Source organism: Plectropomus leopardus, chromosome 2 (assembly GCF_026936395.1).
Source record: "Plectropomus leopardus strain MGB_pleo_1.0 chromosome 2, ASM2693639v1, whole genome shotgun sequence".
Taxonomy (NCBI): Eukaryota; Metazoa; Chordata; class Actinopteri; order Perciformes; family Serranidae; genus Plectropomus; species Plectropomus leopardus.
In genome coordinates this window covers 5,975,248-5,992,874 of record NC_142177.1, presented here as the reverse complement: position 1 = coordinate 5,992,874, position 17,627 = coordinate 5,975,248, and the positions used below count along the sequence as shown (strand labels likewise).

Sequence of the window (17,627 nt, the reverse complement as noted above, 5' to 3'; positions counted from 1 at the left end):
TCCCGCCTCGCGAGCCTGATGAAACCTCACGCTATTGGACAGCAACCGCACGTTTATCCAAAGGCTTCCTGCTAAGCTTCACAGCTAACGAGAGTGTCAGGAATTTGTAACTGCGTTGTTTGGACATAAAGTGTTCTATTTGAGTCGCAGGTCAGTTCTGTTTTATATTGGGTGAGTTTATATTGAAATGTCGATGGTGTTCGCGTGCTTACAATGTGTGGACAGTGTGCCAAGGCGCACGCGAGCAGCTGAAGCTCGTAAGCATGGATTCAATGACATGTAGCTAGCAATGATAAAAGGAACAGCCACCTGACGACGTTTTTGTTGTTTGTACAGATGTGGAGCAGAATATTGAGTCCTCGTATTATTGGGAGAACAGGTTTCTATTGGAGGGGTCTCTTCACTATGCAGCTGAAAACCAGTGAGTTCCAGTCTCTGTTCACTGATGGGCTGAGTGGACTAGCAGGTGAGATGCAGACACAGCTGACAGTAGTCGGCACTTAGCTTGACATTACATCGCTGCTCTGTTAGATTTATTGCCTGGAAACATGGCAGTAAATGTAGTAATTGTTTTACAAATGACGGAGCTTCGAGAGAAGAACTATGGACATTTGAGAGAAAGCAGGAAAGGTCATAGATAGACTTAGACTTAGACACGTTTATTTATCCCACTTGTGGGAAATTAACTTGTCACAGCAGCCGTGTGTACAGAAAAAAATAAAATAAAAATATCAATATATACAAAATATAAAATATAAAATATACAAGAGTGCAAAAATAGGCATGTATCAAGAAGAAGAAAAAAATGTACAGGTTGTAAATACAAAAGTCAGAGAAGACATGTGCAGAGATGCAGCTTTTGATTGTAGTGAGTCCAGGTTATTGTTGGCTCAGGCTGGTGTTGTATAGCCTGATGGCCGATGGAAGGAAGGACCTGCGGTAGCGTTCCTTCCTGCAGCGTGGGCACCGCAGTCTGCTGCTGAAGGAGCTGCTCAGGTCTCCCACAGTCTCATGAAGGGGGTGAGAGGGGTTGTCCATGATGGATGTCAGCTTGGCCAACATCCTCCTCTCACCCACCTCCTCGATGGAGTCCAGGGGACAGTCCAAGACTGAGCCGGCCCTCCTGACCAGCTTGTTCAGCCTCTTCCTGTCCCGCTCTGTGCTTCCACTGCCCCAGCAGACCACAGCATAGGAGATGGCTGATGCCACCACCGAGTCATAAAATGTCCTTAACAGAGTCCTGCTCACACCGAAGGACCTCAGTCTCCTCAACAGGTGGAGACGACTCTGGCCCTTCCTGTACAGGACATCTGTATTGTGTGCCCAGTCCAGTTTGTTGTTGAGGTGAACACCCAGGTACCTGTACTTCTCCACGATCTCAATGTCCAGGCCCTGGATGTTCACCGGTGCAGGCTGAGGTGGTTTCCTCCTGAAGTCAATCACCACCTCCTTTGTCTTGCTGGCGTTGATGCTCAGGTGGTTCCGTTCGCACCAGCAGACAAAGGAGGTGATGACCTCCCTGTACTCCAGCTCGTCCCCCTCTGACACACATCCAACGATGGCTGTGTCATCGGAGAACTTCTGGATGTGGCAGCTGTCAGTGTTGTGGGTGAAGTCTGATGTGTACAGAGTAAACAGGAACGGGGAGAGCACTGTACCCTGTTGAGCCCCCGTGCTGCAGACTACCACATTCGACACACAGTCGCTGAGCCTCACATACTGCGGTCTGTTGGTGAGGTAGTCGATGGTCCATGCAGCCAGGTGACGGTCGACCCCGGCTCCCTCCAGCTTTCCCCTGAGCAGGGCAGGCTGGATGGTGTTGAAAGCACTGGAGAAGTCAAAGAACATGACTCTCACAGTGCTCCTGGGGCCCTCCAGGTGCAAAAGTGACCGGTGCAGCAGGTAGATGACGCCGTCGTCCACACCGATGCCCGGCCTGTACGCGAACTGCAGGGGGTCCCTCGCGCTGCTCACCAGGTGCCGGAGGTGGGTGAGAACAATCCTCTCCATGGTCTTCATCAGGTGAGAGGTTAAAGCCACTGGCCTGAAGTGGTTGGGCTCCCTGGGGTGCGAGGTCTTTGGAACAGGGACCACACAGGAGGTTTTCCAGAGGAGTGGCACCTTCTCCAGACTGAGGCTCAGGTTAAAGATATGCAGAATAATTCCACAGAGCTGATCTGCACAGTCTTTAAGCAGTCTGGAGTTGATGCCATCAGGGCCAGTGGCTTTCCTTGACTTTGTCCTCCTGAGCTCCCTCCTCACCTGGTCAGCAGTAATGGAGAGGCGGGGGGTGGAGCTGTGGTGTGGCTCCTGCTGAGTGTGGACGGGGGTGGAGTGTGTGGATCTGTCTGGTAGGGGGTGAAGGGGGTGACATGGTGTGGGGGCTGTTGGTGTCTGAGGTGACACGGGGGGAGGGGGGTGGCGGAGGTGTGAATGCCCAGACAGGTCAGGGCTTTGGTGGGTGGGGGAGGGTGAGGTGGTGGAGTCAAATCTGTTGAAAAACATGATCTGGTCTATGACAACTTACTTCTATGATAGATAAACATATGATATTGATTATTCAGGGCCAATACCTATACTGATTATTACTAAGTAATGAGACCGCTAACTGATATTTGGAAGCGATATGCATTTACAATAAAATCTTTGTCAATATTTAGAATCTGAAATAAAACAAACGCCCGCACAAGACTCTGCTTAAATGTCTTAAGCAAATACTTAATCAAAACTCAAACGTTCAACATCAAATACAGCAAGTTCCCAGCAATTTTTTTAAAAATTAAGTCACGTAAAAATTTACATTAAAAAAAGAAGAAATAAAAATAGCTTATTGAGATTTACAGATCAAATGTTCCTCCCATGGTGACACTTTCTTCACACATTTTACTTAATTTTATCAACAACCAATAAAGTAAATCGCAGGTACAGAGTTGGCAAAATGCCAAATATTGACCCCAATAATCGGCCAGGCCGATAATCTGTCGACCCCTATTTGATGAGTTTAACACTACACAATTTGGGCAAGACCGACTCATTTTCTAGGCAGATATTGCCTCAGTGCAGGTACTGTACCAGTGTAAATGCTGCTTTTAACAGTTACAGCACAAAAATGTTGCTTTGCAAAATGCTTTGCACTTTTAAAAGCATAAAACATTGAAAGAAGTTGAGTACAAGCATAAATGTCGTTAAAGGCCATAAAGTTCTGACATTTGAATACTGTAGCAGAAAGTATGAAGAACTAGTAGGTGATCGAAAAATGTACATCAGTATAATTACTTTGTGAACTATTTAAAGCTTAAATGAAGTTTACAGATAAAAGTATGTAAAGAGTAAAACTTCAAAGTGGAGAAGACTGAAAATCTGAAGATTTTTTTTAGTTAGGTGAAAGTATTTAGAAATTTGTAAAAGCTTTAAATTTTAGAATAATGCCCTCTGGGGGCCAGCCCTAAAAAGATGAATGTTCTGTAATTAATCAGTTGTCCTTATTTTTTAAGTGAAATATCAACTGGCGGAGTAAAAAAACAAACACTTGTTGGCTACCTGGCAAAGTGAAAACTGCAGAAAGAATAGAAAAAGGGTAAAAAAGAGGTGTTGTTGTATTGGTTCGTGACAATGAATTTCATTATCTTGTTAAGTTTCTTCTGTGGCTCTGTCCCTCAAGGCATGACTCACTCATACAGCAAGGTTGTTTGTGCCTCACAAAAACTTACTCTAACAAGTTAGCCACCTGCTGTAAGTTTGCTTTTGTTCTTTCCAGTGGTGTTTGAGAAGCATCAGCATGAGCTGAGGATAGCCGGCGGCGCCGTACGGGACCTGCTGTCAGGGAAGCGGCCTGAGGATGTGGACTTTGCCACCACAGCCACTCCAGAGGAGATGAAGGACATGTTCCAAAAAGCCGGCATCAGGATGATAAACAACAAAGGAGAGAAGCACGGGACCATTACAGCAAGAGTAAGAGCCTGTCTGAAGCGTAAAGATGTAGCTGCATCCTGCTTTCACTGTTTTAAATCTCTGTTTGGAAGATTTAAAGACTACTTAAACTATCTGCAGCTAGTTCAGTTTACGACATCTATTGCACGACTGTCTGTCCTTAAAGAGGGATCCCTCCTCAGTTGCTCTTCCTGAGGTTTTTACCATTTTTTTCCCCCGTTACATGTTTTTTTTGGGGAGTTTTCCTTAGTCGATGTGAGGGTCTTAGAGCAGAGGTATGTCGATTACTGTAAAGGCCTCTGAGGAAAACTGTGATTTGTTATAATGGGCTTTATAAATAAAGTTAAATCGACTTGACTAATGCAGAAGAAAAGCTAAGCTAATTGGGAAAGGAGTGGTTCATATTCTTTTTTGAAAAATGCCCATTCAATTTTAATTTTCAAAGCTTAAAATGAAAGGCAATGGAAAAATTAGAGCTGTCAAACAGGTGTTTTTTTTTTTATCACGATCAATCGCAAATTTTCAGTAATTAATGGGATGAATAGCTTTTTTTAATCTCATGTTTTTAATTGAATTATTTTGCATTTCAGAACAGTTTTGAAGTCTAGATTGACTGGGTAAAGCATTTCTTACGAGATTGTCTTGATTAGGAATCAAATGACAACAAAAAACTGCCTGAGACTCGCATAAAGTCGACATGTCTGTAAAATCACTGGATTCTGAAGATCTTCCAGTTTCAGATGATACTGCTATCATCACTGTAGCTTTAAAACCCGGCCCAGTAGACAGAAATCTTTGATTAACGCGATTTAAAAAATCATTTTGTGTACTGACCTTAATCACATCGTGATTAATGCATTAATCTTGACAGCCTTAGCAAAAAAATAAATATATATGACGTTATTGGACAGAATAAAATGGTCTCGGATATTGATCATCAATTAATGAATATTACTTTGTATGTGATTGCACATGCGATCAAGTTATCTACATATCAGTTACATAAGTTTGTTTATGTAACTGTACTTATGTAAATGTTTGCATGTGGCAACCAAAAAAGCTTCATATTCCCATGATGACAGCTAATTACAGTTCTGCTTTCAGAGACACTGAGTCATCATGAATCATGCATAATCAATCATTTGAAGAGCAGAACATAACATAACCACAGACAGGCTGCAGAATGACGGATCAGGAGGGTTTCCTTCTGTCTCCTGCAAATCAGTCTTTAGAGTCTAACCTGTGATATTTCCCTCCCATTGCTTTGCACTGAATGTTCATTTTTTTGTTTTTTGTTTAAATACGGAACAAAAAGTGTCCTATATCAGTTCAATACAGAACATGTATTGTAGTTTCCGATTACAGGATTATTGTTTTATGGGACAGTTGGTAACGCTAACGTGACCACAAATTTAAAAACAATGCAGCAAAGACGAATTCCATCATAGGAGGCTTTCAGTACGACTCCATGCTGTTCTTCCTTCCACATGTGATCATCTCATCGACCATATAAGTGGACCTTACTTACTGATTTAAAGATGTTAATGGGTCAGCCATCCTGATGAACTGTGGGGGAACACTCTCATAAGAGCAGCACAGTTAAGAAGCTCTACTCCTGATCGATTGTTTAGCCCTTTGAAACCTGTAGCGACATCACCTTCCTTGTGCTGCTTTCAGGTGCCTTTCACAAGTATTTAAACCTTTGAACCTGGCGCAAATTGGTGCGATTTCTTTCAAAAATATGGGGGAAAAAAGGCAATGAGCAACTTGGTAAGAAATGTTCCACAAATTTCAAGAACTTAGTAGATACAAAAAAAAGATTTTTTTACAGGGTTCTCACAGTCATAGAAAACCAGGAAAACTCATGTTATTTCACAATCACATTTTCCAGGCCTGTAAAAGTCATGGGATTAGTAAAAAATTATGGAAAGTTTTGAAAATGCCATGATTTGAATTTTTGTTGTTTAATGAAATTATTAGAGAAATGTTCTATAGTTAAAGAAATGATGATTGCATAATTCTGAAACATAATTTTACATATGTAATTATGATACTTTTTTTATTTTAATATATTTAAAATATTAAAAAAAATTAAAATATATTTTTTAAAATTTTAATTTTTTTGTGTTGTTAAACTACTACTGGTAATTTAATTGTACTTTTTACATATTTCTTGCTAATATTTGGGTAATTTAATTGTCATTGACTTCTTCCTGTGTTTTTGAAAGAAATCAAGCCAATTTTCTCAGGTTTTAAAGGGTTAATCCTGGAATTATATAAATAACGGGTCTAATGAGCCATAGTTTCCACAAGGTTGTGTCAATATACAAATCCTACAATGTTAAATGGCATAAGGTAGCTTTGTCATGTACATATTGTGACACAACTATCTCGGAGTGAGTTTCGGTAGAGAGGGACATTGTCTGAGTCAGCATATATGTGGGCATGTCAGTGGAGTTTTCTCACAGCAGTCTCTCTCAGTGCAGTCTTAGTTGCGTGTCTGTTCATTGTCTTTTATTGTTCATCTTTCACAGCTACACGATCAGAACTTCGAGGTGACCACTTTGCGAGTGGATGTTCAGACGGATGGCCGTCACGCAGAGGTGGAGTTCACCACCGACTGGCAGAAAGACGCTGAGCGGAGAGACCTCACCATCAATTCCATGTTTTTAGGTACTGCTGAGTGAAATAGCATGTGTTATCAGTTCAGGTGCATTCATGGGCCCTTCTGACTCATTCTGTTACGTTTGTTACTTATTCTGTTATGTTTCTTACACCTGTGTCACAATTCTGTCATATGTTTTGTTTGACGTCCCCTCTCGCAGGGCTTGATGGCACACTATATGACTACTTCAAAGGATATGAAGACCTGCAGAACCGCAAAGTTCGGTTTGTTGGCAGCCCTGAACAAAGAATCCAAGAGGACTACTTGAGAATACTGCGTTATTTCAGGTGCGCTGCTTTATTTCACTTTAAACCTAGGATGAATAGAAACTGGAAGACAAAAGTTTATATTTGTTTGACGTGAAATCGCTTTGACCTCAACTGTCTCATTTCCCTCCAAGGTTCTACGGCCGAGTGGCCTTCGAGCCTGATGATCACGAGCCCGAGACGCTGGCAGCTATTAGGGAGAATGGACGTGGACTTGCAGGAATATCAGGAGAGCGGATTTGGCAGGAACTTAAGAAGATGGTGGTTGGTAACCATGCTGGTCATCTGCTGGAGCTCATGCAAAGTCTGGAACTGGCCCAGTACATAGGTGAGAGGGGAGACGGGTAGGAAATGAAATACATCTAAAGTGCTTATTTCTGGTACCGAGGGGTCAGCCAGGGACATTGTAATTATGTAGTTAGCCTCTTAAAGGGATAGCTCAGATTTCATGAAGTGGGGCTGTATGAGGTAATCATCCATAGTTGTTTTACATACAGTAGATATCAGTTAGCACACCTCCAGTTTGGAGAAGCAGGCAAGTGAGCTGACTCAGAAGATAAGCAACGTAGTGCTGTGGATGGGGGCAGCAAAATGCAATTTAAAGCCCCTGGGAACCCAAATCACTAAATACTTCCCTAATAGTTCCCCATCTATGATCTCATCAAAGCAACCAGACTCTATTGAGAAAAACACTCACACCAGGAAAAGTTGCACTGAAATACATTTTTAATGAGGTGAATACAGTTTTGACATTACTCCCCATTAAGTAGAGAACCTTTTTAATTTTGGAATACAAAACAGGAGCCTGTAGACCATGGGCTTACATAAGCAATAAGACTAAGAGCAGGGGGAAATGGGAATATGCATAATGTGTTTACTAGACTATAAAAACTATATAATATCACGTGTGGTAATGGATGCATGTTAATGGGACTCTCACCTGCCTAAAATTGGAGTTATGTATATGTTGCATTTTGCCCATGAAAACAGTTTGGGAAAAATCATTTTGTTGTAGTGGTCTGAGAGAACAGGTCCCCTGCTATTCAGTCATTGTTTGCATCAAGTATAGGCATCAGACGCTCACAGGGATTAGTGGTGTCGAAGCTCAGCAATTCTCTAGCAATTCAATTCAAACAACTTTATTTATCCCGAAAGGCCATTTATTTTCAAGAGTCTACAGACCATACAAACATTTACAGTGAACAGCAGACAGGAGTAAGGAGTATGTCAGAGACAATAAATAAATAAATCAATATGTTTACTGGCACGCTGGCGCCCTTTTAGTGTCAACACACGAGGGCCAATGATTCAGTGACTTCTGATTATTGAATTGTCATCGAGTTATTAATTAATAGATACCGTCCACCTTGATACTTTAGGCATAATATTTACACTAAAATGTAGTATGCTGTTTATATTCTGCGGTTGTTCAAAATCCACTCTGCTCCCGTCCCTGCTCCTCCTCAGGTTTACCTCCAGATGGCAACGTTGAGGAGATGAAGCGAGTGTGGCACAATGCCAAAGACCTCTCTCCCAAACCCATGACCATCCTGGTGGCTCTGTTCAGCCGCCCGGAGGAGGTGGAGAGGATGGAGCTCCGGCTGAAGGTGTCCAGGGAGGAGAAGACCCTGGCTCTGTTCCTGATCAAACACAGACAGAAGCTGCACAGGAACAAAGATGAGCCAGATGGCCTCAAACCCTTCACGGAATTTATCATCGATGTAAGTTTCAGCTTCTCCCAGTTAGTCTGTAGAGACTACCAAAAGTGGCAAATTTTCATCTATTTTTAAATAACAAAAAGGACTGGAGAGATTTATAGTTGGGACACATTGTGAAGGTTAACGACAGGCAGGCTTATTTATCAGCATGTTGTCATGTTGTGTTTATTTAAATGCCAAAACTTCACTGGTTCAAATGTGAAATTGCATTTTTATAGTCTGCTAACTGACTATATATGTTCGAGTTTTTGACTGTTGATCAGTTAAAACAAGCAATTTGAAGCCATCACTCGGGGCTGTGGGACGATGTAATCAGCATTTCCTCAAAGGGCAAACATTATTAAGTCAGATAATCAGCAAATAAACCAACCATAAAAATAATTGTAGCCTCAGCCCTACTTTACATGCAGGAATCATCCCTTTTACTCCCTGCTTAGATCTTGTTGGACGGTGGTCTGCCTCCATCCATCACCCACATCTAAATGCAACATGTTCCCTTCCATACTAATACAGCCTGCTGAAAGGTATTCTGAAGACCTATTTGCACAGAACTCATATTACCTGGAGATCTCTGGTACTTTGTAATAAGTGCAGAGGTCATCTCATCTGTGATCTTAACCCTTAAGGCCTGCTTTAATATTACACACACTCGTATTGCTCTGTGCACAAAATCGCTTTTCAAAATCAGGTTATAAAAAAAATTATGCATTAATATGATTTTCTACTTTCATCGAGTGTACTTTTTTAAACCAACATCAGTTCTATTCATAAACATCAAATATTAATTAAATGCAGCTAAGCTTAGCTCACCTTTTCGCTCATTTAATTAATTTTGTCAAAATACTGTGAAACATCACTCTTATGCCTGGTCGCCAGTCTGTCTGCATTGTCAAATGATGTCTGACTGGAAACGTGGTCTGTTTGCAGCTGTGCAAAACTTTCATTTTTGTTGTATAGATTTTTGCACTTCTTCATAGATAGCAATAACATCACTGCTTCCTATCCCAAAAATAACTCTTAATTTATATCACAGTCAATCTATGTTTATATTTATTAGATGCTAAAAAGCAAAAAAAAAGAAAAAAAAGTGATTACTTTATATGTTCAACGAATATTTCCATTTAAATAGAGTTCTCAAGTTCTCATGCCCATATCTTGTTATTCTCTGTGCTCTTCTTACTGGTTTGAAGTGGTCCCGGCTCAGTGGGAAAAAAATGTGATGCCAGAAATTTCTGTGATCCAATCAGGCTTTAGGAATATTTTAATCAAAGTGTGATGACAGTATTGTGATTGCCCTCTGGTGTTGTCAGCAGCTGTCGATCACAGTCCTGATGATGCAGATCAGTGTTTAAATGCTAAACTCTGGATAAATATCATATAACTGTACCCTTGTTATTGTTATTCATTTACTCATGATCGTTTTTAGGCACTGTTATTCACAGACACACTGTGTCTTTTCAGAATCGGGACCTGGATACTCAGAGTAAAGTGTGTGAGCTTCTCAAGTATCAGGGCGAGGACAAGCTGCTGGCAGAGCTCAGCAGGTGGTCCATCCCTCGCTGCCCTGTCAGTGGTCACGACCTGAGGAGAATGGGCATCACATCAGGCAAGGAAATCGGCGCCACCTTACAGAAGCTCCGCAACATCTGGAAGAAAAGCGGTTATAAGATGGACAAAGACAAACTCCTCAGTTTCGTCAAGTCTTAAATAACGTGGGGTGTTTTGCATCAGACTGTGATGGTGTGGACACTCAGTACTGTGGTTGTGCTTCTCGCAGGTATTGATTAAGCAGACTGCTGCATATTGTTGAGAAAAGACAGGAACTGGTGACTGTTAATTTATTCTAAAAGGGCCACTTTAGTTCTTGTGGATCACTACGTAAAGAGATCGCACACAGTGTACTCTGAACATCACAGCTGCCAACAGATGCTGCAGTGTCTACTCGACGATGATGGCTGATTTCACTGTGAGCTATTTACACAGCTCTATGCAAAGTCGTTGGATAAACAGCTGTTATACCGATGCTCAGTTACTTTAGAAAATGGCTATTTTCAAGTTTAACTCTTTGAAATTTGGAGTGACATCACTTTACTTGTGCAGCTGTCAGACAGTATTTAAACCTTGGAACTCTGAGCAAATTGGTGTGATTTCTGTCATAAACATGAGGAAAAAAAGCTAATGAGCAACTTGGTAATAGATGTTCCACATATTGCAAGAAATTAGTGGTTTGGAAATTTATTTTTAAAAAGCTATGGAAAAAATATCCTGGGAAAAAGAAAAAAAGCTAGGGAAAAACTATATGTATAATAATTAATTATATATTTAAAAGTGTGTAAAAAATGTTGTTTTTCAAGCACTTCCAGGTCATTTCCTTGTTTTTTCTTTTATCATTATTTTTTTTAACTACTTTTGATGTAATTTTCTTGTACCTTTTACTAATTCCTTTCTTTGTTGGCCTTCTGCTCACGGTTTTGAAAGAAATCAAGCCAAATTGCTCAGGTTTCAGAGCGTTATTATTCAACCATAACTATATGCTTATTATCGTGTATCTGCCTGTTAGTAGTATATTGGCTATTTATTGGTAATTATAAAGCACTTAGTAATTATGTTTTCAAAACGTTTTTTTCCAGGTCATTTACTTTTTTCTTTTGGGGGAATTTAAAAAAAAATTCAAGTCATTTTCTGCCAATTTCTTGCTATTTGTTTATCCCCTTTCATTGGCCAACCAGGTCAACTTGCTCACGTTTCAAAGGGTTAAATCCACATGTAAAAGCAAACATTTGGTTTTGATTGTCTTCTCCTCAGTTTAATTGCACTTGTGCAAAATGTCGTTTTCTGTAAAGAAAAAAATGCCCTATAAAAAGGTTCTACTTTTTATTGGAAAGGATGACGTGGTTATTATTTAGTTTAACTGCATGCCCTGCAGAATGCAAAGCTATATGTTTAAATGTGCTCCATGTGTGTTTGGTGCTGTGAGACATGTTTTCTGAGCGGAGGAGAGCTTGCTCCTCCTCCTGCAGAGATGAGGAGATATAAAGCCCTCTGCTCTGCTTTACTAACACTAGTTTCAGCCTGCAGACTCCCAGCACCTGTTGATTACTGGAGATTTAACCACTTAAGTCCCACATTTTTCCCCATAGGAACTACATTTTGATAAAATATAAAACTGGACTGCATGTTTACGTTTTCCTTAGTTTTGTAAATGGAATCACCTGGCATGGTTTTATGAGTGTGCTTGCGGTGACAGCATGGCTTTGTTCACTGTAAACGTCAGTAACATCACTTTGGAGAGCGCGCTACCCGGGGATGAGCCGCGAGATGAGCGCTTGGCTCAAGTGGAAATAGCTCTTCTGTCCATCATCTTCATCACTGCAGCAATCCTAAACTTCGGGCTCTTGCTGGTGCTTTGGAAGCGGAGGAAGCAGCTTTCCAGGATGCGCGTCTTCGTTTTCCACCTGTGCGTCGCCGATCTGGTGGTCACTTTCTTCCAAGTTTGTCCGCAGCTCATGTGGGACATCACGGACAGATTCGTGGGGCCAGATATATTGTGTCGCGCTGTGAAGTACCTGCAGGTGGTCGGGATGTTTGCCTCAACGTATATGATTGTAGTGATGACGATAGATCGATACCAAGCCATCTGCAACCCCATGGTGACTTTCCAGAAGCGCAGGGCGCGCTGGAACGGCCCGGTGTGCGCAGCCTGGTGCGTCTCTCTCATCGGCAGCCTCCCGCAGATCTTCATCTTCTCCCGGGTCGAGGTCGCTCCCGGTGTGTACGACTGCTGGGCGCAGTTCATCAAGCCGTGGGGACCGAGAGCGTACGTGACCTGGACCACTCTGGTCATATTCGTCCTACCCATTCTCGTGGTTATCGTGTGCCAGGTGCGCATCTGCCGCACCGTGCACATCAACTTTCACATGAAGACACAGCACGTCGCAGAGCCGGTCAGCAAGCCACTGTCATCCAGGGCCAGTAGCGTAGCTGGGGTGTCCAAGGCGAGAGTGAAGACGGTGAAGATGACCGTGGTGATCGTGCTCGCCTACATCATCTGCTGGACGCCTTTCTTCACCGTGCAGCTCTGGTCTGTCTGGGACATTGAGGCACCCACTCAGAGTAAGATTACAAGAAAACACACTCTCGCTTAAGAATGCAAAGTATAAATGGAAAGAACGATTGGTTATTAACCCCATAACACAAACACACACACACACAAAAAAAAGAAATCTTGAATTATTGCTATGTAGGACGAAAAATGACTTAAGTAGAAATAAATGTATAAATACATACGGAAATAAGTGAATGAAAAAATAGATGTGGGAATAGAAAAATAATTGCTGACAATAAATAGATAAAATGTATATGGATATCGATAAAGAAATATGGAAATGCATGAATAATAAAATACATGAATGTGAAATAGATATTGAAATGAAAAAAAAATGCTTAAATAAATAAAATAAGAAATTACGAACTAAATGTAAAATAAATATGGATATACATAACTTAATGCTGCAATAAATAAAATGTCAAAATTAATATGGAAATAAATAAATGCCTAATAAATTCATAAATGCTTTAATAAATGTTGAAATAAATATGGGAATAAATAAATTAATGCATTAAAGGATAAATAAATAAATGTTAATTATTAAATTTTAAATTTGAAAGTAATATGAGAACAGATATATGCCCTATACATCAACACATAAATAAAAGAATAAATTAATAATAAATAAATGTTGTAATAAATAAATAAATAGATAAATGCATAAGTAAAAAAGTTGATTATTAAACAGAACCAATACAGAAATAACATAAATAATATGTATGTTTATGTGTGTTTGTATGTTTCTTTCTTTCAGAATTTAGTTTTTCTTTTATATGTTAATTTCTGAATTATTCAATTTAACACAATTTATATTAGTTTTTGATCATTCTTGCTAGAAATGGAAATAAGGATAGATTGAGTTTATTTGATGATCCTCTAAAATGAGAAAATAACTTTAAAATTGTTCCTTCCTTGTAAACAGGTCCAAATATCAGAATAAAATGCACAGTTGATTATTTGCCGTTTTTTTCTCCTCTTTGTTTCCAGCTGCAACCTTCACCATCTTGATGCTGCTGGCCAGTCTGAACAGCTGTGCGAACCCCTGCATCTACCTGCTGTTCAGCGGGAAGCTGCCCAAGACGCTGGTGGCTCTGATGTGTGAGGCTCAGCCCGATATGAAGGAGTCCATCCAGGAGGAGGCTACCATGGTCAGTTCCCTGTACATCAGCCTCAAGAGTTTATCAGACTGCAGATAAAGTGTGAGGACAAACACCACAGCAGAACTAAAAGTCCCTGTTGTATCAGTATATTGCAGTGAGATCACACTGCAGAAATGAACAATATATGAAATACTTTCATGCTGAACCTCATCTGAGTCTTTACGGGGATATTACAATGACAAAAGCAGTTGCTATAAATTCACTATTGCATAACATGGTGACACTTTTGATCAAGGCACACATGTTCAACATTTACTTGCTTTTTAGCATGCATGTTAGTAGCATATTGGATCTTTATTAGTCATTATAAAGACCTTATTAATGCCTTATTCTGCATGACCATATTCTACAACAATTAGGACATTGTTTTACCTCAGTCACCTTAGAATTTCTGCTTGTTGAGAGTAAGTAGGGACGTTGTTGCACACGACCTATGATCTTAATATGTTTCCCTCCTCATTTGGACACTTACAACGGACTGTTGGCTGTTGCTTTATAATTTTTCATGTTTCTGGATGGTTCTGATGATCCATTGTTGCTGGTTGAGGAATGATCAAACTGTCCACACATGACATGGCAGCGCTGCTCTGCAGTTGGCTCCAGTCAGCCAACACGTTCTCATCCCAAGTCATCCCTTATTGCCACTTTGCAGTGGACTTCCACGTCAACATATTTTGCTCTAGGTTCCCTTCTGCATCTACTGATTACATTCCAGGATGCCGCTACCGTAATGTCAACAAATGCTCATGGTGGGATTACGCTACACGTGGTTATGTTTCGACAACAAATACGCATTGCAACCAATGCTGGGATGTAAACAAACGTACATGCTAGCACGGGTGGTAAGGTTTCATCACATTCTTCACATCACATATAAATAGGAAGCAAAAGCATGAAAGTCATGAGTTTGTTTGATCCATCCACCGCCCCTTCCACCCGCCCTCTACGGACCGTCATGCTTCTTATATTACGTCATTACCGGCAGCGTTTCCACCTGATGCTGTATCATGCAGACACGACAGTTTCCATCTGGCTGTATCATGCTGCAGTGGCAGGTGCCGTACACCTATCTGGTGGAGTATAACAATATTGCGAATGGTTTTGTAAGGCCACGTTCTCAGCTGACAATGTCCAGCGGCGTATCATGCAGACATGAAAGATGGCATTTGGTGTCGGAATCTTACGCCAAAAGCACTCCAAAAGCATTGTCCAACCCCTGTGCGATGGCTAGCAAGATGCTGGTTCATCTGGTGTCCATCTTCACCTCGATGTTAACTGATGTTTACATTTTAAACCTCGTCCTGGCTAGCTAGTGTAAGTCAACAGGAGAAGTTTACAGACTGGTGAGTTGGTTTTCACATCCCGATGAGTGACTCTAAATGATACATCACTACCGTCCAAAGCCAACCACAAAAAGCACCACTTACATTTGCAGACAGAAAGGTGTAACATCTGTGCCGACATCATAGAGATTGGGAGAAAACTCTTAGGAATGACTAAATGTTTTGCAGTGGCTAATAAAGAGCCAATATGCTACTGATAGAGCTACACATGCTAGCAAACTTCTAGTTAATGTTGAATATGTGTACGTTAACATAACGTGTTACCAGATTCATAATTAGTTATTTGGTTGTAGAGATGGCGGTCTGTTAATTGGTCGATCCACCACTTTGGTCCAGCCAAAAAAAATTCAACAATGACTGGATGAATTGCCATGACATTTTTTACAGACATGCGTTTTCTCAAGTGGATTAATATTTTAGACAGATATGAAAACTTGACTTTTCCTATAGTACTACCAGCAGGTCAAAGCTTTCACTTATACAGTGAGATATTACATCTACTAGATGATTTGGCACAAAATGTATGTACGTACATCCATGGTTCCTGGAGGATGAATTTTGATCCCTAGACATTTCTTTAGTGCCACCATGATGTTGATAATTTGAATTTGAATTAAATTGTTAATTTCTGTGGTTATTGATTAAATACCTGCAAAACACAGGCATTTTCTGTGTTTAGTCCTAATTAGCATGCTAACACACTGAACTAAGATGGTGATTATGGTATGGTATGGCAGCCACAGCACAATATCGATCAGGTTATTGAAAGACATTACTTTTAACAGGAATCCTAAAATATTTGCATTAAAGTTTTGAGGCTATATTTCATTGCATGTGGTGTTTCTTGTCAAAGAGGTCTATGTAACAGTTGAACTTGTGAAATGATTCTCAGATTTTCAGAAATTCATCTATCTGCTGTGATCTGGCAGTGTTTCACAAAGTTTTCAAATATAAATGTGGTTTATCTTGTATATATGAAATATTTCATATGTATTGTTTGTCCTTTAAATGTAATTATTGAGTCTACTTTACATCTATTTATGACTATGTGTTGATGTCTGTTATTTGTTGGTTGAAATACAGTCATCCTCAAAATTATTCAGACCCTTGCTAATTCTTGTGATTTTTTCATTTAGTGATGAAATGAATGCATGTTTTCAAATCTGTGTATCAGTTATATGTGACCAACAATTGAAAGAATGACAACAATACAAAATTCAAAAAAATATTTATTTCTGGGGTATTTTATTAATGGAGTCCCAAAAAATGCCATGTTCAACATTATTCATACCCCTGACAATATTTCAACAAAAATGTGCCAGATGTGGTAATTTTTGTCCAGTAGTTACTTCAAGATGTCACAATGGAATAAAAGCCTTTATTTAACATTGTTGGCCAAATGTTAAAGCGAAAAAAGACATCTTTCCAGAAGAGTATAAATAGGGGAAAAGTGTTGAGGTCATTCTCAATTTCTGGTCATGGAGCTCAGCGAGGACCTACGTCAGCGTCTTGTTCGTACCCACAGTGAAGGAAAGGGTTACAAGGCCATTTCCAAGCAGTATGATGTCCCTGTTTCAACCGTCCAGAGCATCATCAACAAGCACAAGAGGTTCACCACTGTTAAAAACCTCAGTGGGCGTGGCCGGAAGCGTAAGGTGCCCCCCAAACTTGCTAGGAAAATCTGCCGAGAGGTCAACACCAACCCACAGACCACAACCAAGGCCCTAATTGAAACGCTTGACCAGGCAGGGACAAAGGTGTCACAGCCCACCATTGAGCGAGTCTTGCACACAGGAGGTCTCCATGCACGTAAACCTCGGAAGACGCCGCTGCTCAGTAAGAAACATCTGGTAGCTCGCCTGGCCTTTGGTAGAGGTCATCTGAAGCAAGATCCCAGCTTTTGGTCAACCATCCTGTGGTCTGATGAGACAAAGTTGGAGTTATTTGGCCATATGGATGCTCAATATGTCTGGAGGAAGAAAGGAGAAGCCTATAGGCCAAAGAACACTGTGCCCACTGTCAAGTATGGTGGTGGAAGCATAATGCTATGGGGATGTTTCTCCTCCACTGGCACAGGGAATCTCGTCAAGGTCCAAGGTATCATGAAAAAGGAGGATTACATCAGGATACTTGATGAAAATGTGAAGGAATCTGGTGTGAAACTCCAGCTTGGCCACAACTGGACGTACCAGCGAGACAATGATCCTAAACACACTACCAAGGTAGTGAAGAAATGGTTCAAGGACAATGATGTCAGTGTCCTGGAATGGCCAAGTCAAAGTCCTGACCTGAATCCCATTGAGAACTTGTGGCATCACTTGAAGACCAGAGTGATGGCGAGGAAACCAACCAACCTGACCCAGTTTGAGGCATTCGCCAAGGAAGAGTGCCAACATCCCACAGGAGACATGCAGGAAGCTTGTGGACACGTACAAGA

At 40.8% G+C, this 17,627-nt stretch overlaps 2 protein-coding genes across 4 annotated transcripts; both read left to right on the top strand.

Moving 5' to 3' along the window:
- On the top strand, positions 1 to 11,466 carry trnt1 (tRNA nucleotidyl transferase, CCA-adding, 1). Of its 3 annotated transcripts, none has more exons than XM_042496879.2 (8): positions 1 to 150; positions 337 to 466; positions 3,758 to 3,951; positions 6,465 to 6,603; positions 6,756 to 6,882; positions 6,996 to 7,189; positions 8,329 to 8,582; positions 10,041 to 11,466. In XM_042496879.2, exons 2-8 carry the CDS (start codon positions 337 to 339, stop codon positions 10,284 to 10,286), a joined length of 1,284 nt encoding a protein of 427 aa, XP_042352813.2. In that variant the 5' UTR covers positions 1 to 150; the 3' UTR covers positions 10,287 to 11,466. The 3 variants fall into 3 exon arrangements, with proteins under 3 accessions (XP_042352813.2, XP_087939566.1, XP_087939560.1); XM_088083434.1 differs by having other exon boundaries at positions 27 to 171; XM_088083440.1 differs by lacking the exon at positions 337 to 466 and having other exon boundaries at positions 16 to 150.
- Positions 11,467 to 11,622: 156 nt separating this feature from the next.
- avpr2b.1 (arginine vasopressin receptor 2b, tandem duplicate, 1) lies at positions 11,623 to 16,387 on the top strand. The gene is made up of 2 exons (XM_042496579.2): positions 11,623 to 12,692; positions 13,675 to 16,387. The coding sequence occupies exons 1-2, from the start codon at positions 11,828 to 11,830 to the stop codon at positions 13,881 to 13,883; spliced, it is 1,074 nt and encodes a 357-aa protein (XP_042352513.1). The 5' UTR covers positions 11,623 to 11,827; the 3' UTR covers positions 13,884 to 16,387.
- Positions 16,388 to 17,627: the final 1,240 nt, after the last annotated feature.